This window comes from Rhamphochromis longiceps, linkage group LG19, assembly GCF_057381845.1.
Source record: "Rhamphochromis longiceps isolate RC_006_pf linkage group LG19, R_longiceps_female_GT1.1, whole genome shotgun sequence".
NCBI lineage: Eukaryota > Metazoa > Chordata > Actinopteri > Cichliformes > Cichlidae > Rhamphochromis > Rhamphochromis longiceps.
This window is the reverse complement of record NC_140575.1, coordinates 30,228,544-30,248,828: the sequence shown is the minus strand read 5'-3', so window position 1 is coordinate 30,248,828 and position 20,285 is coordinate 30,228,544. Positions and strand designations below refer to the sequence as shown.

Here is a 20,285-nt window from a genome sequence, read left to right as displayed (position 1 = left end):
CTGTTATTGCAAACATTTGTTTATAGCGACATATGACGCTGCTGTTTACGTGTCTTATCTCCATGGAAATGACAACAGAGGGTTGCACTGCGCGTAATCACATTGAATTATATTCATTTCATTCATTGGTTTTATTTCAATGCGTTTTATCTGTTTATGTTTACTTCTTTGTTTAAACAAAATATGATATACATAACTTTTCTGGCTAAGTTGTTTAGGTACCTACCATAAGATAAAATGTTCCAGATAAAAGGCCTAAATGTATATATTAATTATATTATTGGATTAAGGAATCGTGTTTAAGTTAGGTAAGCGTGTCACACAAAAGGCAATTTCCAGTAAAGATAGAATCACACATAACAGCCTTATGCCAACCGGTGCATAGTAATAAAGACATGATTTTATATCAGTAGAAAGAAAACAAAAATTAGTTTTAGGGGGTGTTTTATATTATTATACTTTACCCAATATATTATATTATTTGAATATTTTTAAACTTTGACTACAGCCTATTCAGATTTCCGCAAGTTGTTAGCAAAGCAACACAATAACGGAAAATTGCTGTCATATTGTTCTATCTATCTATCTATCTATCTATCTATCTATCTATCTATCTATCTATCTATCTATCTATCTATCTCCAAAATAAATGTTTAATTGTGAGTTTTGGGGGGGTTTCATAGTGTTTAAAGTCATGGTATTAAATGGCACAACAAAACAAAAATGCACACATTCTTTAAATTCTAAGGTTTTACATAATTAAATAACATAATTAAAATATTTATAATAATAATAATAAAATCAGGTCCTTAGCCAGTTTTACAAGTACATAAATGCAACCTGAGATGAACAGCAGCACATGACATCGAAGACCTTGTTATTATTTATTTAACACTATATTCATAAAAGATAAAATATAATAATATAGCAGACTATTAAAATGATAAAGACTAAACTAAAATGAGAATAGAGAGATTTTTTAAAAAGAAACTGTAATACCTTTCTTTTTGATTCGATCCAAATGCCTTCAGTTTTTTTTAGGGCAAACCCATAACACGTCACTGCTGAGTGTCTCGTTCGATTTCAGCTTTATTTGAACACTTGTTCTTATTTCCCTGTTTTCTTGTTGAGGACGTGAATGTTTACTCATATTCGGACTCAGCCCGCGGCGCCCCTTGCCAGAACAGGAAGTGATAGTTTAACAGGCTGTGCTAGCCAGCTAGTTCAAGTCAAATAGGTTAGCTTGCCTTTTAACACATTGTTTACGATGGGACTGTTCGGGAAATCACAGGAGAAGCCAGCAGCTGATTTGGTAAGTACTGACTGATGGTGACCAGAACCTGTCTTTAAGAGCTGTGTGGACAAAAAGCAAAGAAAGACAGTGGCTCTAGCTATCCTTGCTAACGTTAGCTGTCACACAGCTAGGGCTTGTCCGTCCTGTATGTTGATACTTCAGGCTGATAATTAAGTAGTCAACAGCACTCTAGTTGAAAAAACAACAACAACAACAAGTTTGACATTAGCTTACATAGTTTTTTTTTTTACACTATTCAAGATCACACGCTTGTATACGGTGTCCATTAGCCGATTTATGCTTTCTATAGTAGTGTGCCTGTTAGCATACATGCTAATATAAGTCTTCACTGTAAACAAACCATTGCTGTCCTCACTTTAGCCAACCTTATGAGCCATTACATATTAGCAGCTGTACATGGCGTCGTTGTATTGCGACACCCGTGTTAAAACGAATATTACATGTACATCCACCTGTAGCTGGCCGAGAAACAGAGACTGTGTCATGTTTTAATAAGATAATGTGCTCTTTCAGGTTAAGGAGTGGAATCATAAAATCAGGAAGGAAATGAGAGTGGTGGACAGACAAATTCGAGGTAAGACTACAGCCAGAGTTTGACACTTCCAGGACCGTTTACATTCAGTTTATATCACTTTCACCTAAATATCTGATAACCAAACTGAGGAGTTATAAATCTAGTGTAAGTACAATGTATTTGAATTGTCTGATAATTGCTGTCATTTAATTATTCATCTGGAAGGTGTAAAATAATCATTTGACTCAGTAAGTCATAAAGATACCAAATTAGCTTTTTGTAAATGTAATAAATATAATCAAAGACCTGATAAATTGTGTGTTGTCTGTGTAATGAAATTGACATATTTTGGTTTCAGATATTCAAAGAGAAGAAGAAAAAGTTAAACGATCCATCAAAGACGCTGCCAAAAAGGGACAGAAAGATGTGTGCGTGGTGCTTGCAAAGGAGGTGATTCAGTCCAAACGAGCTGTCACAAAACTTCACGCTTCCAAAGCACAGATGAACTCTGTAGTTCTCAGCATGAAGAATCAGCTTGGTGAGTGTGGCAGCGCACAAGATGGGGAGGAGGGCGTACTTAGTTTGTCACTTAGAGCAGGTTTTCTAATGACATTGTGATCATCAATGCTCTTCTCTGTCACTGAGGAAATCTGTTTTGCGTGTTTTCAGCTGTGGCGCGTGTTGCTGGAGCAATGCAGAAGAGCACAGACGTCATGAAAGCCATGCACAATCTAGTCAAAATCCCAGAGATCCAGGCCACCATGAGGGAGCTGTCGAAGGAGATGACGAAGGTCACTGTTTACCATGATATTATTGTTACGTGATTGTTACACTGTGTCACTGATGTTGTCTAATATTTTAATTCTGTTTATTTTGCTTTGTTGAATTTGAGATATTATTTTAGTTACAGTTGTGTTAAATTTTTGATCAATTTAATTGTTGTGCCAAAGAAATTTCACAACTTTTCATAGTAAAGCTAAAACTTGGCATATTTACCTTTCAGGCTGGTATCATTGAGGAAATGATGGAAGATACTTTTGAGAGCATGGAAGACGGAGAGGAGATGGAGGAAGCAGCGGAGGAGGAAGTCGACAGGATCCTCTTTGATATCACAGCAGGTGACAAAAATAAAATCACAGCTCAAAGTCACATTTTTGTTTTTGTTTGTTTTGGGGGTTTTTTTTAGGGAGTTTAAGTCTGAACCACAGATCAGCTATAAAGTCAAAACACTGAAAACGCTGGTTCTGCTTTCTCTTGTCAGGTGCCCTTGGCAAAGCACCGAACAAAGTCACAGATGCCCTGCCTGAAATGGAGCCCGCTGGAGCCACTGCGGCTTCAGATGAAGAGTCAGAGGAGGACATTGAAGAGATGCAGTCAAGATTGGCAGCCCTGAGGAGCTAAGGTGAACTGCCGCTGTGCTGCCTGTCGAAGTCAGGTGGCTCACTCCGTGAAGGACAGAGATCATTCTGGTGCAGAGGTTACAGTTTCGAGTATCCTCATCGCTTCTTGTTATAAATTCACATAATCATTTGGGGTTAACATTGTGCTACGACAGTCAATTTTTCGATAGTCATCTGGTTTACTCAGCCAGAAGAAAATACGTTTTTGCTTTTTGTGTATAATTATCAAGGGTAAACCCTGGGTAAGTCTTTATTATCCAAAGTCAAGCAGAAGGGTAAGAAGGTGTACATATTGTAAGTAAGAAAAGCCTGCTGTGCCTACAGTGCTTCATCATACTCTTCTTCTTCTGTCCAAAGTTATTATAGACTGGTTGTGGAAGTATTTATGATCCCAAATGCAACAGACTGAATAACTGTTGATGACAAGTCACATCAGAAATGGCCATTCAGCTGTATTTTTAATCACTTAGGATCAAATTATTATTATTTTGTTTGTTCCGTTTACCTGTAGTTAACCTACAAAATCCGAAACACTAGATGTTGGTGGATGGGGTTCACTTTTTGTTTTCTGTACAGTCCAGTCAAAATGTGTCTGTTCGTTCTGTGGCTATACACGTTACACTGATCGGAAACTCCACGCATACTACTTTACTTTTTTTTTTGTTTGTTTGTTTTTTTGACATTAGCAGTCAGCTCGTTAAATGTTTGACTTCATCCCCATGATTCCCTCCTAAACAGAAACAAGCAGAGGAAATAAGTTGGGTGTTCAGAACGTATGTACTGTGGATGTACTGTGTGTATATTTTTTCTATGTCTTGGAGAAAAAAAGAAATTAACTTTTAAGAATAAAGCTGACAGTTACCAGTAACTTGTCTCTGCCTGTTTCTGCTTGCAGCACTGATCACGCTAACCTTTCTTTTTTTGTGTGTTGTTTTTTTAACATCTCAGGTCTCTTCTTGTTATAGTAGGCCTTTTGGGATATGTGAATCAGCCAATCAGCGGGTCAGAAAAAGTAGTGCACACAGTCGGTTTAATGCTGTCTGGCAGATAAAATGGCTCAACCGGCACACAAAAAAATAGCCTATATAAACAATAAAGACCTTAATGAGACTACTCCAAAGACAACAGTCTATCTAATTAAATGCAGGAGCTATGTGTCAAACTATAATAAACTAATGCCTTCTTCTTCTTTTTTTTTTTTTTTTTTTTAAAGGAGCAGAATTTTAATTTTTAGGAAGGGTTCATTTTCAATTCACCCCATTTCAAACCGGCTTTTTCTTTTTTTGTTTGTTTTTGGGGGTTTTTTGGTCCGTTTTGTTAAAATGGACAAAAGGGTCAAGTTTCTGCCAGCCACGGCCCTCCCTTGGCAGCTTTTGTTGGACGGTAACAAAACCTCGCCTGTGTGCTCTGGCTGCAGTTTGTGTGTGAAAGGCTAGACAAAGCCAAGGTACTGTTGCTCTGGTAATGCAGGTGTTCTCAGGTTTGGGACCAGGGGATGAGAATTTCGAGGATAGGCAATGTCCCTGTCCTTGAAATCACTTTTTAGTTTTTATGAGGTCATTTTAATAAGGTTTGACCTTCAGTTGTAAATGTCAACTGTGAGCAAGATTACAGTCAGTACAATCTGAAATATTTGGACTCTTGCTCGTTGTTTTAGGCCACACTAGCTACTCTGCATCTTCCTCAAATTCCCCAGTGTCACTTGATTTGTGGTCATTTGATTAATTGTAAAAATTCCCTTTAAAAATGTTACACCATAGAATAGTAGTAACATCAGAACCCTGCATCCTGAAGTGGGCCTGTGTGTAGTTTAAAGAGCATGACGTGTTAATGGGTAACAGTTGAAAACACAATGTTCTCGTTACAGTTGTTTAATACATTTCTTTAATCTTTTCTTTCAAGAGTGTTCAGGCTAAAACATTTGTTCCTATCTGCAGCTCTGAGGCAGTGTGATGGATAATACTCTCTACTATTCGGACATAAAGCAAGCAATCAAGAAGTTTACTTGTAGATAAATCGCTAATTAAAATGTTTTCGTTGCAGTAATGCATGTGTGTGTGTGTACCTTCATTTAAATGACCACAAAAGTATTCATTCAAACATATCGGCCACGTAGTATTACCGTATTATTCCAAGTAGGAGGTAGTTTGTGGATCTTTGAGCTTTACGGGGATTTGGTTGCAGTATTAAAAGGTAAATTTGAAAGGGATTACAGAATACAAACGCTTAAAAGGAGCACGGAGAGGGGGAACAGGAGATATTTGTCTCCTTTGCAACCCTGCATCGACACATCCACACACCCTTGTGGGCTTGAGGACTCACGCTCCGGCATGTTGTGTGTCTGCTGTCTGTGCAATGCAACACTGCCATCTATGGATAAGAGCTGTAGGCCGCTCACTGTTTATCCCGCATCACGTTGCCGCCTGTGTGCGTCCACACGCAGCCGCCTGGACGCGCCTGTCATCTGGAGGAAACTCCTCCCTGCAGACAGCGCGTCCTGTCGCCTTCCCAGCGCAATGGTCTCCTGGATCATCTCTAGACTTGTGGTGTAAGTCCCCTTTTTAAATTCATTTAAAACATTCTCTGTCATAGAGGGATATGAACAGATCGCATCGCCTGATTGTTGCAGGTGGCAAATCGAGACGCACATTAACGGTGGAGAAGCTGCGCGCTTTACAAGCCCCCGCATTTCTGCCTGACAGCCTTTTTAATCAGAATCAGACGTCAACATAGAGAGCAAGTGTCGTGCTGTTCATTTCTGACTGAAAGCAGCCCGGGTTTGATGGGATTGTACTTTGTCGTTTCAGCCGGAATGAGCCCCGGGCCTGTATAGACCTACTGTATTTCTTAACAGGCTGGCAGCGCGCAGCAGTCTGCCACTCTTTGTTTTTATCAAGTGATTTGTTTTTTATTCTAGACAAAAAGATGACGTTATTGAGTGAATAATGTATTATCGTCATACGAGATGATAAAAATGAGTCAGATCCTGAAATCTGGGGGCTTCTTTCATAGCCAGAAGCCCTAAATGTCACTGAGTGGCGAGGTGTCTGAACAACAGGAGCGGTCTTTGAGTGGACCAATATTGAGTGTGGATGTCCCACATTGGAAAAAAAACCCCAAAAGGGATGGGTCAGCCTTCTCAGGTTACAATGCAAGAGCATTTCATGTTATAAGAGTGGATGCATATACCCCCATGTTTTTATATCAATAGCTGCCTGTTTCCTATTATTATTAGTGTAGGTCATGGCTATTTTTCGCCTGCACAAACTATGAATCAGCATCATTGCAGACTGTGTAAAGCAACAGTAGGCTCTAACCTCGAAATAGGGAAGCAATTACATTTCGATAACGAGATTTTGTTACACTGATTGGACTGCCAGCGCTTTGGCAGCTCAAAACCTGGTTATGCAGATTCGTTTTTGGATCGGTGGCCAACAGAAAGGTTTTAGCTGCGTCGATATTTTAAGCGTCCTTGTGTTTCTGAACTCAGAGTTAGCCGGCCAGGCCCGAGCAACATGATGTGGGTCAGTAATTTGATCAGGTCGCACTTACGCAGCTGTTGCTGTTGCTTGGTTGTAGCACTTTCACAGAGTCCACGTCTCTGTCCGGACACCCAGCAGCACAGGTGCTTGCATAAGAGGAGGAATTTAAAGAAAAAAGACAACATATGTGAACTAATTTTACCTGAAATGACTTGACTTTATCTGTCAGCTGCCAAGCCCGTATTAGCCATGAGTAATGCTTTACAGTTTCTGATTGACCTCATCTTTCCTGGAAACCTGTAAATGTCTACAAGAGGTCCAAAGATTCAAAACAAAATGTACATACAAATGCTTAAGAAGAAAGAATTATTCCCAAATGTCTATATATGGATTGCTTTAATGCACAGCATACACTGCTGTGGAGAAGTCTTTCACCCCTCGTAATTTGCTAGGAAAATGGGAAATAGGTGCAGCGATTTATTAAAAACATGCAAATACACATGAAAATAGAGTATAGAGGAAAAAAACAGGCTGTGCAATACTAATAAGCTTTAAAGTAAAAATCTGATGTGTTCACTTTTATTCTTTAATGCCTCCACTCTCACAGATGAGTTTTCTTGTTGTTTCTTTAAGTAGTCTTCAGGAATAGTTCTCCAAGCTTATGAAGGACATTCAAAGCTTGTCTTTGGATGTTGCCTGCATTTTGTTCTGTTTTCTATCAAATGTCTTTTGTTCTCTGCTTGTCAGTTTTCCTCAAATTTTTTAAGGACACGCTGCACACCATGCTGAGAAATTACAAAGTTTCAGCTACTGGCTCTTTAGGAATCATCTTGTTGGTCCAAAAATACTATTTTATGCCTGTCAAACTGTGTTTTTATGGGAACCTGACAACAACAAAGTGCCTAAAGGTATAAAATTACTTCTTCACTAAGTTGTCAGTTATGTGTAGTCACAACACTGGTTCATCCCTTGGGTTAGGTGCTCAAAGGATTCACAGGTAGTCATAGGAACCAATAGTTCCTGCAGTACAAAGACTGTACAGCATATGAGTTAAACAACAGCCAGTGTCCAAAGAAGACATTTGAAAGATTTTCAGAAAGCCTGGAGAATTATTGATGGAGATCAATTTAAAAATTACAAGAAAGTCTGTCACTTTGGAAACAAAACATAGACTTTTTCACAGCAGTTTATTGTTTTTAATCATGTTTTATTGCATTAAACATGTCTTTGTGGCACGTTTTTTTATGTCTGAATATTAATCGGTTTTCTGTCTTTTAGACTCGTCTTTGGTACACTATATCCTGCATACTCTTCTTATAAAGCTGTGAAGTCCAAAGATGTGAAAGAATACGTGAGTAAAATGTTTTTAGCTTTACAATAGTAACACCATGATGTATTAGTAAATAGAAATGTTTTATGTGGATTTGCATTAACAGATTTGACTTTTCTATGACATTGCAGGTGAAATGGATGATGTACTGGATAATATTTGCCCTATTTACATCTGTGGAAGTGTTTACAGACATGTTTCTTTGTTGGTAGGTGACTGCAGATGTTTTGTGTCAATGATCGTACAGAGGCCCTCCGGGGAATATATTTCAACTCTTGTCTTGAGTCTTGTAGGGTTATCATTAACAATCTTTATGGCAGACATAAAAAAACACAAGTTATTGTGTTTTACTGCTACTCCGTGTTTTCACTGCAGGCTTCCTTTCTACTATGAACTGAAGATAGCCTTTGTGGTGTGGCTGCTATCCCCTTACACTAAAGGTTCCAGTGTGCTATACAGGAAGTTTGTTCATCCCACGCTTTCCTCAAAAGAAAAGGTGAAATCCCTTTCCTTTTTGTTGTTGTATCTTCCTTTATTTCCTCTGGTGCCGTTAAAGGAAAGGCATAGGGGGCAAAATGTTCAGTCTAGGCTTTAAGCTAACACGCGTGGTTTTGTGTCTAATAGAACTGGAGTTTTGCGACTGTCTCAGGAACAAAAGTGCCTTTGTGCCAATTCACTTTCCCACTTAAGCTTTTAAAAATGTGTCCGCTGGACAAAGGCAAAGACATGTCACAGTCTTCTTCCATTCGTCTTTTCCTTTCCACCTTTTTTCCCCCCCTCTGTTTGTGTGGCAGGAAATGGATAAATGAGCTTTCTGAAGATCAAAAGCCACAGAATGAAATGATGCAGTCAAGCAACACATGAAACAGCTGTCCAGCAATTACACAATGCCAATGAGATACATCATGTTCATGTGATTCTTTTTTTTTTGCTCTTTGTTTAGGACATTGATGAGTATATCTGCCAAGCAAAGGACAAAAGCTATGACACACTGGTGCATTTTGGGAGAAAAGGACTGAACGTTGCAGCCACAGCTGCAGTCATGGCTGCAACAAAGGTAATGCAGACTCTGGACATTTGTTTTGTACTGCACTGGGGGTACGGTGCTCGGGCATTGTAAATAATGTGTCAAGCTTGTTGTTTTTGCGGCCGATCACATTCATGAAGCTTTGAACATTTGTTTTTGAAGCAGAGGACGCAGCAGATTACTGTAATGTTTGTGTATTTCATGATGCCATGTCATCCCCAGCCTGTCTCACACTGCTGCTGATACTAAAACATAGCCTTTCCCGGTTTAGGGTCAAGGAGTTCTGTCAGACAGACTCAGGAGTTTCAGCATGCAGGATCTCTCTTCCTACCAGTCTGACCCTGTTAACAGCAGCTCCGACTCTACGCAGCCTGCAGCCGCACAGCACCGAACCCGACCTATGATGCGCAGCAAGTCTGAGAGCTACAAGGGTGAGGAGATGTGATTTCCATACTGCTTCATGCCACCTACAGTAGCCCTGAAAACTAAATAAACAAACAACAAATAATAGTCTTATAAAGCATTATAAAAATGTAAATGAGTTAAATAGCACAACATACCGAAAAATATGGAAATATGGGCTCGATGAGCACACTGTAGGAGCCATTACAATGCTGCAGCAGTGCCTGCCTGGTTTGTGTGACGCAGATTATCGAGGCGATATCTGTTTTCCTGTTCAAGCTCGTTTAAGCCCAAAGATATTGTTTAGTACCTCAGCTTTCCTGACTGGCCCCCTAACCTCAGCCCTACCTTCCTGTTTGGAGCAGGTCAGGCCCTCACAGGGCTAACCATCCTGTGACAAAACTCGCATGCAGCTGGAGGGATTTTGTGCCAACTTTAACAGTGGAATCGGTTATTATTTGTACTAATTCGGTGCTGTATTTTTCAGATAATTTAAAAAAATTTTCATGTAATTAAATTTAGAAGTAACAACAACTGTTAATATCGATGGGGTTACGGTATTATTAAATAATGAATCTTAGCAAGGGTATGTCATCGAATATTTGGTAACCAAGCTGCTGTAAACATCTGAGCCAGCGTTTGAATTTTCATTCATTCTGAGGATCTTTGTTATTGCCGACAAATCCAAGTAAAAGACCAAAACCATTACTTTCTGTGACTTAGACGTTGTCTGTTGTTCATTTTAAGGCTGCATATGTTTATATGTCTAAATAATGTCCTAAACAGCTGGGCAGTGTAGCTACTTGGATACATTTGTTGGGGACTATTTTCAGCTGTGGATTAATACACATTTGGCGAGCTGTATTTTTAGTTGCATGGTTGGTTTGGGGTGGAGTTAAAATTAATATGAATCATAATAAATGTCAGCTGGAGCTAAGATGTGGTTCATTAATGTGTTTTTTATACTTTCTGTATAACAATGGCGCTTAAGGCGCAGAGGCATCAGAAAGTTGCTTTTTTGTGGTTTTGATCTTTTTGTGAGATCATTGGATTTGCTGACAACAACAAAATCACCAAAATGCAAAATCACTAAAGCTTCTACGATATTATCTTTTGTCTTCTGTTGTGGCATTATTTGACATGGAAAACAGGCTAAGAAGGTTTACTCTGACTCTTAAAATAATAGAAAGGAGGACATAAGGAGGGCTAATAAGAACAGCCTTGTTATGCTTGTATTTGCTGCAGCAAATTGGTGTTTGATCTTAGTCGTGCAGCATGCAGGATGATGATGCATTATGATATGAGCATTCGTAATCCCCAAACTGACCAAAATCAGCTACATCTCTTCTGTAATGAAATGGGAAGCATTAGGCCTTTGATTGGTTAGTTTTTCATTCCCTGCTGCCGACCTTTTCCCACGGTACAGGGCAGGATTTTGACATGACTGAGTTTGAGGTGTTGGGGTTGGACCAGTGGGACTCCAAGGAGTTTCTGTCCCAGAAAGCTTCAACTTCTGAGTCTGAGCCCACGCCCATTACACCCACTATGACACCCCAGTCCACCCCACCCTCCGCACCCTCTCTATCTCCCACTCCGGTGGCTCTGGAGCAGCCTGAGGAGGTGAGGAAAGAGGCGCAGGCAGCGTCAAAATCTCCACAGCTCAGGCTGACTAAGCGGAAGGCTCCTGAGGTACACTGCCTTGTGAACGTGGCTGCTCAGCTGCTGTCTGATCCTAACTGCCCCTTGAGAATGGTGATTTACTCAATGATTCACTAATTTCTGCTGCTGCGTGCCTAAATAAATCATCATGGTCCAGTACCTATGCGATGGTGGAGAGCCAGATTGCTAATAGAATTTCTGCACTGATGAAACTGAATCATGCATTAACTTGGTAGAAACATTATTTAGTTCAAATAATGATTGCATGATTGCAGTGACTCAGATTTTTTGGAAATATTAAACATTGTTGATAAATTCACACGGTTTGCCTTCTAGTGTGTTTCACCCATTTAGAATAACTTTTAGTTTTGATGTGGAAATGTTTGTGTGAAATCCTTCCCTGGAATGAACCAGCATTCATTCATAAACCTCAACACCTAGTATGTCTTTGATTGGCGTTCTCAATGAACAGCTAAATAAAGCAGGATTATTAAAGGATAAAGCTGGCAATATTTTTTTTTCAGTTGTCAGAAGATCACATGAAAAAATCAACAATGAATTGATACTACAAATGAGTGTTGCCTGGGTAGCTAAAGCCTGAAAGAGCTTGTTCCTTATTCCTGTGCGACCCAAACCCTGGTAGAAACATCAGTGAGCCACAGCGCATGCGCTAAGTGACATAATGTTTCATCACAATCAACATGGGACTGTAGTTTTTTGTTGTTTTTAAGTTATTACCACATCAGTCCCCTGATACCACAAATACTCTGCTGAGAAACAAATGTGCATTTACGCCTCGAGACCTAGGACTTTTTCCCTCCCCCTCCCAATCAGTTAGTAACAGCTCCAATGATGCAAGGCCAAACTTACCTATTCATTACTATTCTCTAAGGCAGGGGTGTGCAATCTCAGTCCACGAGGGCCGGTGTCTCTGCAGGTTTTAGATGTGTCCTCGAACCAACAAAGCTGATTTAAATGGCTAAATTAACTCCTCAACATTTCCTGAAGTTCTCCAGAGGCCTGGTAACGAACTAATTGTGTGATTCAGGTGTGTTGACCCAAGGTGAGATCTAGGGACACCGGCCCTCGTGGACTGAGATTGCCCACCCCTGCTCTAAGGTCTCGCTATTGACAAGAGAAACGTGAGAAAAACAGTAAAGCATGCTTCTCTTAACCACCAGGCCAAATTCAAGTTTTAAAGACACAAGCTCTTAATTAAGCTGCATATTAAAATTATGAACAGCCTCTCAACAGTCAGTAAACACTGATGTCATTTAAGCTATTCTGTGCCACATTTGATTCAACATACACTCACCAGACACTTTAAGTACCACCTTGTTCTTACCAGGTGGAGCCTATTTTGTTTTCAGAGCTACCTTTAGTCTTCATGGCAGAGATTCAACAAGATACTGGAAACATTCCTCAGAGATTCCAGTCCAGGTTGACATGATAGCGTCACACAGTTTCTGCAGATATGTCCGCTGCATATCCATGGTGGGAATCTCACGTTCCACCACATTTCAAAGTTGCTACGTTGGATTGAGATCTGTTGACTGTGGAGGCCAGAACAGTGAACTCACTGTCGTATTAAAGAAGCCAGCTTGAGATGATTTGAGCCTTGTGACATGCAACATTTTCCTGCTGGAAGCAGCCATCAGACGATAGGTACTGTGGTCATAAAGAGTTGATTTTAAGGGACCCATAGTATCCTATAAAATACTAGGATACTGGCAGCATTTCTTCTATTGTCCAATTTTTTGAGTCTGTAGAAATTGCAGCCTCGGTTTCCTGTTCTTAGCAGGAGTGGCACCTGAAGTGATCTTTTGCTCTTGTGTGTTCAGAGAAGCTCTTCTGCATAAACTTGGTTGCAAAGAGTGGCTATTTGGGTAATCATGTCATGCTCCTCTGACATCTGATATCAAAAAGACATTTTCACCCAGAAAACTACCACTCACTGCATTTTTCTCTCTTTACATACGATTCTCTGTAAACTCTACAGATGGCAGTGTGGGAAAAATCCCAGTAGATCAACAATTTCTGAAATACTCAGACCAGAACCATCTGGCACCAACAACCATGCCATCACTTAAATCACTTTTCTTCACCATTCTGATGCTCAATATCCAGCAGGTCATTGTTCGTAAATGCACTGGGTTCCTGCCATGTTATTAGCTCTTTAGATATTTGTGTTAATAAGCAGCTGAACAGGTGTCCCTAACAAAGAATTAAACACAACACATTCACAGTCATAGTGATACTAGGCGGCCTCTTCAGTAAAAGTGTTGCACTTGGCAACCTTTGAAAGCGTTACATGCTGTGTTTTTACCCTAGAGACAGTCTGGTCCCAGCACACTGAGCTGATAATCCACAGAAGAAGATTATTCACTACTACAATGTTTACTCCTCTTTTGTAATGTTTACAGTACATTTTTTTAAATTGCCGTCTGCTCCTTAAAAGGAATTAAAGTAAATATTTGCAATCTCCTCTCCTGTTAATGACTTCTGTAGAAATAAACAGGCTTTGGTCTGAGAGGTAAATTGGAAAAACAGGGAAACTGTTTCTTAGTTTTGCTTTCATCTTGACAATAAGAAAAATACAAAATAATGCCAGCCTTTATCCTTTAAATACTTTGCGACTCCTTGCAGCTACTGGCTGACTGAATTCCATCTCTCTGTTCGCTTCTCTCGTCCCTTCTAGCCTCCTCATAGAGTCTTAAGGCCTCTCACAAGATCCAGGAGTGCTCTTTCTTCGAACAATGAAGCCATGTGAAACTGTCCTCAAGACTACTCCAGCTGCCTTTTCTGCAAGAAGTTAAAACAAAAATACTGAATGGCCAAAAGCTACATGACTGAAGCAGCCCTGCTTTGGAATAAGGTATTACCAAAGTGACCTATGATGACCCCTCTATATACAGCATATAGCAAGTGACTCATGATTTAAAATGTTGAGGTAGGAGAAATGAGTGAATGGGTGCCATGCTGAGAAGACACTTTGAGTTCGTTGGTTATTGAATATGTATTTATGTACAGGTTTATGTGTGCTTCATCTTTATGATTTCTTTGTTTTTAATCTATCAAGTCTGGACAGGCAAATGCATGTGTGTCTTCCCAGGCATTAGTCTGCTGTTATTAAACAGAATGTACTGTCACTGAACATTACAGCGGGCACAGTGAGCAAGAGAATGTGATAGAAGCCAAGGATCAACAGCATAGACCGGGCTGTTTTTACCCACGTGAAATAATTTTTCTCTGGAGAGCAGCTTTTCTGCACTTCAATAATTATCACAACAAAGTATTAATAAATCAATCAGTTATCCAAGCGAAGATCAAGCAACAAGTGACAGATATGATTCTGTTTATTACCTCTCTCTTAAAGCCTTAAAAAAAGAGATAGCAGAAACTTAAATGTTGCATTTCCAACAGTGTTCTTATTAATATGCACTAGGTTTAGAATAGAAATCACTGCCCTCAATAATCTAAAATAGCTGAATAAATAAATAAATATAAGTCACTGAACACCACCATCAATCACTTTCATTATTGTGCGTTTTTTCGGTGGTAAATAGTTTTTTTGTGTACCAAAAAACAACACGTGCATCACAGATTTAGAAAAGAAAGAAAGAAAAGAGAAAAAAAGTCATTACATAAGATGTTTCGTTAGTGGAGCTGACTGTTTTTGACAATCTGTTTAGTTTCTAAGCATGTTCTGTCATTTAATTGGCAGTTTTTAGTGCAATTAGGATTAAGTCACTTTTCTGCTGTAGCAAGAGTAGGATACTACATGGTTAAACATTAACTGTATATGGACATGGTTGTTTTATCTTTTTATTTACATGTTTAAAATCACTGTGCAATGTTCTGCTGTGAACTGAGCAACTCTAAGCCCGACTCTCGTTACCGTTATTTGCTTCCGTTGTTATTTAGAAAATCACGAGAGTGACTTTAGTGGTTTTTCAGGTTTACAACCTTTATGAATTAGCAGTGCGTGGTGAAGCGTTGTTTGTTTTCATCCTGAACTTTACTCGCTGCGCCTGAACCTCGGCGACGTTCTAAACAAAGTATCACTGTGCTGGTTGTCGATTGACAGGATTAGCCCAGTAGATTTCTAACTTTCCTCTATGTATCTGTATCATTTAAGGTGGGTTTGAAACAAAAAGCTTCTCAGGTACAACTGTTCTGTTTACACGTCACTCACTCTGATGTTGTAGATACACTTATTATGCACATAAAATGCTCTTTAAACAGATAAAAGGTTATAAAAAATGGGGGGTGGGGGGAATCAAATGATGTGTTTAAGCATTAGTAGTATCTGTGGTAGTGTTGGAGGTGATTTCTTTGAAATTCATTCAAAGCAAAACAGGAAAAAACATGTTACAAAGTTGCAGATCTGTATACTTGTGTGTAGATTGATGAAGTCATCATTGCATGATGTTTTGTTATTAATTTGTATGAGAATTTGATTTCTTAAGTGCTTTTGTGTGAAGCTGTTGGCCTCTTCAGATGCCTTGCTGGTAAACATTTTCTTCTTTAGTTGATTTATAAAAAGAAATGTTATGGCTATCAGTTGGTTAAATAAATATATACGCATACAAACATGTCTTATTAACTGGTAAATTAGCCACTTAACACTTTAAGCAGTGGGAGACACGCAAGTCATTGTACTAACGTATCCTCAGATTTTTTTTCTGGCAGGCCAGAATGTCAAGTTAATTCAACTTAAACTTAATTGTGAATTATGAAACAAAAAGACGTGATGTGATGGCATATTGGTTCATGACTATCAATTTGTTTCACTTGTTTAAATATTTCCGTTGGTGAAATCAACTTACAACCATTAAATATAAAGCAGAACTTTTGTGTCTGTTCTTTTTTCTGCGTATTTGCTTTAAAAGAAAACTTACAGGGAAAGTATGGCAAAATGTGATGATTTATCTGACACATATACAACATCATTACATTACAAGCAGAAGACAAGATGTCATTACGTGAATCAGCAAATTAGGGTTTGAGGTTGACCCGATCGTGGTACTTCAGGTATGGATCATCGACGTACCAGTTTCTCCTTTTCCAAAATGAGGTTGTCATTTTATCTAAAAGCTTGCATTGTGTTTTGCTACAGAATACGATCTCTCTGAGGCGCTTTCGTCTGGCAGGTTTCTTCTTCCAGAGCTTCTTCTTGTATCCAGCCTGTTCATATTCAAAATCAAGAAGTTAAATTTAACACGTTACCTACAATTAACATATGACTCAAGCAGCTGTAACACATACAAACCTTGCGTCGGATCCAAAGGCCACAGTGCAGCCTCATGAACCTATCTGTGACAGATTTTACACTCTTTCTCTTCCCCTTCTTGACACTATAGTAAGTCAGACTTCTGCTTGGCTGCTGAGTTCGACTAGGAACAAGTGCCGACACCCTGCAACAACAGAGAGAAGCAGAACAGCTGTTACAAAGAACATACTTACTTTGTACACCTGTTCACCAGCTTGTTAACACAAATATATAATTATCCACTCATATGGAAGCAACTGAGTGGCTTTTGTCATGTAGAGGATGTACTGAAATGAAAACAGAGCATCAGAATGAGGAAGAAGTGACTCTGAACATGGTTGCATGGTTATTTGTGTCAGAAGGGTCAGAATATTTAAAAAGCTGCTAATCTGCTGGGATTTTCCCCAAACAGTCATCTCTATGGTTTACAGAGAATGAGCTAAAAAAAGAGAAAGTATCCAGTGAGCAGCAGTTTGGGTGGAAATGCTTCAACACCAGGGCCCTATTTCAGGAAGCCGGTTTAGAAAACTCAGAGTGAAAAACGATACTCAGGGTTGAGTAACCCCGAACTGTCCAACTCGGAATATTCGGTTGCAGAAAGGCTGATAACAATTAGTTCAATCAACGCGGAGTTGCTTTAACCCCAAATTAAGCGCGTGCACGAGGATACATAAAGCCCTGATTAGTGGAGCACAGATTAAGCGAGTCACCATGGAGACGAAGGGAAAGAAGGCGCGGTCAATGTATCTTACAGCGCTTGAGGCCGAAATTCTGATGGCAACATATGCCGATAACATGCAAATTCCGCGGAAAAAAAGTAACGCAGCCTCAGCTGCAAAAGAAAGGGAGCATGCATGGCAAAACAAAGCCGACAGAGTCAATGCGTGAGTGTTAATTTAAACATTGATCTAGGGATTTCCACCCATTTAACACGTTATTTTATTATATTTTATTTTTTATTTTATACATTTTATTTTGTGATGTGATGTGAGCGCAGGTGCAACCCAACAGGCCCCAAACATTCCTGGCAGCAAGTAAAAATGAAATATAAAAATATAGTCCAAACAGGTAAGGTGGAATTGTATTATGAGCCATAGTGCTTGGTCTGTTTGTCCGATGTAAATCAATTGCAGTTAGAGGCTACATTAATTTCCCCTCTGTAAGCACTTATTGAAATTATCTGAGCACATTACAAGTACATATTTGCTTACTCTGTATGCTCAAATGTGACCCGTTATAGCCAACAGAAAAAAAAGCGGAGGCCCGAAAAACAGGTGGGGGTCCTCCACCACCACCACCACTCACAGAGGCTGAGCACTTGGCTTCCACATTTGTGATAATGTTGGCAGCATCACATATGATCTTCACAGTGCAGAGAACACAAATTAGCATCCATTACTATAATGAAATAATTTGTTAGTTTGAAATGCTACAGGGAACTATGTACCTGCACATTAATGCTGTGGAAAGACTTCCTGTTCACATAGTCTCCTTCATTTACTGAAGGAGCAATGATTGGAATGTGAGTGCCATCTATACAGCCAATCACGCCTGGGAACCGTGAGAATAAATGTAAAATTTAAGTAGTAGTTCAAGTATCACCACATCATGAATTAAGTTTCGTTCATCCTGCTACCTGCAATTTTGTGGCATCCCTCTTTGATAAATCTTGTGGGTCTATGACCGGGGAACACCACAAACGAGTACAGGAGACGTTTCAGTGCAACTGTAACATTCCTGACTGCCCGACAGACGGTAGCCTTGGAAACGTGCTCAGCGTCACCAATATTATACAGAAAGCTCCCGTTTGCAAAAAACCGAAGTGCGATACAAATAATATGTACAGAACTGAGAGAATGTCCACGATGTGTCACATGAGCAATATTAGGCCTGAGGATGTTATTCAAATAAATTATAGATTGTGCTGAAAAACGGTAACGTTCACACAGGAAATCATCAGGAAATGATAAAATGTCCGAACGCGCTCTAATCACTCTCTCCCGGCGGAGAGCTCTGCGGAGAATTTGGGCTTCAACATCTACTGGCTCTTCAAGGAAGGGGCACGCCATGTCCGACACTTCCTACAGTCAGGTTTCCGACAAAGAGGCGGAGAAAGTTAGGGTTAGTTGAAGTAAACCTGCTAGGGGGCAGGTTAGCTTCACGGAGTGTGTCGTCATAGTAACTCACTCAGAATTAATCTAAACTCGCTTTGTGAAACCGAAAACCCAGAGTTTTCGTTAACTCAGGGTTTACTTACTCAGAGTTTGCACTAAACCGGCTTCCTGAAATAGGGCCCAGAAGTCAGAGGAGAATGACCAGACTGCTTCAACTTGATAGAAAAGCAACAGTAACTCAAATGCCCACTATTATGACCAAGCTGTGCTGAAGAGCATCTCTGAACAGGAAACTGATGCTACAGTTAATACTGGGTCACCAAAATTGGACAACAAGACAGGAAAGAGCTTGCCTGGTCTGATGAGTCTTGATTGTTGCTTCACATTCAGATGGTAGGGTCAGAATATGAGTAAACAACATGAAAACAGGTCAAACTGCCCTGTATCAACTATTGACACTGCTGCTGATGTTGGAATAGTGTGGGGATATTTTCTTGGCACATTTTGAGCCCTTAGCACCAACTAAGCTGAGCATTGCTGCTGACCACGTCCCTCCCTTTCTGACCTCTGTACTCATCTTCTGACGGCTGCAGGATAAAGCATCATGTCACAAAGCTCAAATCTTCTCAAACTCATATCTTTGAACATGACAATGAGAATGACTGTATGCAAATGGCTCCATCATCACCAGAATGCAACTTTGGGATGTGGTGGAGCAGGAGACTCACATCATGGATGTGCAGTGGACAAATCTGCAGCAGCTGTGACATGCTGTCATGTCAGTTCCCAGCACATCATTGAATTTGTTTTGCCTTTACAATTAAGGAAATTATGAATAAAAAATGGGGGTCCAAAAAGGTGAAATAAATTATTTATTTTAGGTAAAATAAATAATAGAAAACTCTATTGTTTTTTCAGACCCGCTGCAAAGTGCTTACATTATAAAGACTCTGTGATGCAGCTGTTGAAGTCACATTTTAGTCATCTCAGTTTTTTTGTGTTTTATATCCGAAATAAAGACGCCTTTTGCCAACAGTAGAAACAAACAACTACAAAACACTCCCAGTGAGCGTGGAAAGCAGGTGCTGTGTCACTGCAAGTCCTCTATGCTGTATACCGGCTGTCCACTACCAACAAAAGTGTCACAAAATGAGATTAGCTCGGATTATCAATTCGGTGAAACGGTTTCCTGGAGGAAAACCTGTACCTAATCGTGATTAGGACGAACATTAACCTAGCCTGTTACTTTGGGGAGCTTAATTACTCAAATGCATCGCCCTCATATTTCTATTCCTTCACTCCTTACCTCTGCAGTATGTTGTAGCGTGGTGTCTGCCACACTGTACCCTGGAGAGGAGCACGGACAGCGGCTGTAAAAGAACTGTAGAGATGCGCAGACTGGACGAGGCTGGACTGACAGGTCTGTGGTGTCCGGGCACATACAGACACGGACAGCGGCCTCAGCAACCCTGTTGTCAAACACAAGGACGACAGAGAAACACATGAATATAAAACCGAATTCAGCTATTTCTGTATGTGTTACTGAACAGCACTGCTCGGTAACACACAGATGATAAACAAGCACCGCATCAAGAGGGTGAAATAAAACTGTATTAATGTCAAACTGCAGTTACACACCGGACAGCCTCCTTGCCAGGGTGGCCGCCATGTTTCCTCCTGAACGCCCAAGTAAGTACGGTGGCCCGTTAGGACAAACCTTCTTGTTAAAAGCATGAAGTTAAGTTGAAGCGACACAGCGCTTTACCGCCA

The 20,285-nt window shown here is 39.9% G+C and overlaps 3 protein-coding genes across 3 annotated transcripts; 2 read left to right on the top strand and 1 right to left on the bottom strand.

Moving 5' to 3' along the window:
- The first annotated feature begins 1,154 nt into the window (after positions 1-1,154).
- chmp3 (charged multivesicular body protein 3) lies at positions 1,155-4,097 on the top strand. The gene is made up of 6 exons (XM_085392229.1): positions 1,155-1,312; positions 1,829-1,889; positions 2,188-2,367; positions 2,499-2,620; positions 2,833-2,947; positions 3,091-4,097. The coding sequence occupies exons 1-6, from the start codon at positions 1,268-1,270 to the stop codon at positions 3,228-3,230; spliced, it is 663 nt and encodes a 220-aa protein (XP_085248355.1). The 5' UTR covers positions 1,155-1,267; the 3' UTR covers positions 3,231-4,097.
- A 1,553-nt stretch (positions 4,098-5,650) lies between these two features.
- Positions 5,651-15,258, top strand: reep1 (receptor accessory protein 1). The gene is made up of 8 exons (XM_085391274.1): positions 5,651-5,777; positions 7,990-8,062; positions 8,173-8,249; positions 8,417-8,537; positions 8,985-9,098; positions 9,340-9,499; positions 10,897-11,159; positions 13,828-15,258. Exons 1-8 carry the CDS (start codon positions 5,746-5,748, stop codon positions 13,897-13,899), a joined length of 912 nt encoding a protein of 303 aa, XP_085247400.1. The 5' UTR covers positions 5,651-5,745; the 3' UTR covers positions 13,900-15,258.
- Positions 15,259-16,038: 780 nt separating this feature from the next.
- mrpl35 (mitochondrial ribosomal protein L35) lies at positions 16,039-20,285 on the bottom strand. Its single transcript, XM_085391275.1, has 4 exons — positions 20,154-20,285; positions 19,822-19,984; positions 16,402-16,546; positions 16,039-16,316 (listed from the first exon to the last, which is right to left on the bottom strand). The coding sequence occupies exons 1-4, from the start codon at positions 20,182-20,184 to the stop codon at positions 16,128-16,130; spliced, it is 528 nt and encodes a 175-aa protein (XP_085247401.1). The 5' UTR covers positions 20,185-20,285; the 3' UTR covers positions 16,039-16,127.

Excerpts from the sequence above, each read along its gene's own strand:
- chmp3 (XM_085392229.1), top strand. The coding sequence starts at position 1,268 with ATGGGACTGTTCGGGAAATCACAGGAGAAGCCAGCAGCTGATTTG. Across the intron at positions 2,621-2,832 it reads TGTCGAAGGAGATGACGAAG|GCTGGTATCATTGAGGAAAT; the intron begins GTCACTGTTTAC and ends TTTACCTTTCAG. Across the intron at positions 2,948-3,090 it reads CCTCTTTGATATCACAGCAG|GTGCCCTTGGCAAAGCACCG; the intron begins GTGACAAAAATA and ends TTCTCTTGTCAG.
- reep1 (XM_085391274.1), top strand. The coding sequence starts at position 5,746 with ATGGTCTCCTGGATCATCTCTAGACTTGTGGT. Across the intron at positions 8,250-8,416 it reads ACAGACATGTTTCTTTGTTG|GCTTCCTTTCTACTATGAAC; the intron begins GTAGGTGACTGC and ends TTTTCACTGCAG. Across the intron at positions 11,160-13,827 it reads CTAAGCGGAAGGCTCCTGAG|CCTCCTCATAGAGTCTTAAG; the intron begins GTACACTGCCTT and ends CGTCCCTTCTAG.
- mrpl35 (XM_085391275.1), bottom strand. The coding sequence starts at position 20,184 with ATGGCGGCCACCCTGGCAAGGAGGCTGTCCG. Across the intron at positions 19,985-20,153 it reads CCTGGCAAGGAGGCTGTCCG|GGTTGCTGAGGCCGCTGTCC; the intron begins GTGTGTAACTGC and ends GTTTGACAACAG. Across the intron at positions 16,547-19,821 it reads CGCTACAACATACTGCAGAG|GGTGTCGGCACTTGTTCCTA; the intron begins GTAAGGAGTGAA and ends CTGTTGTTGCAG.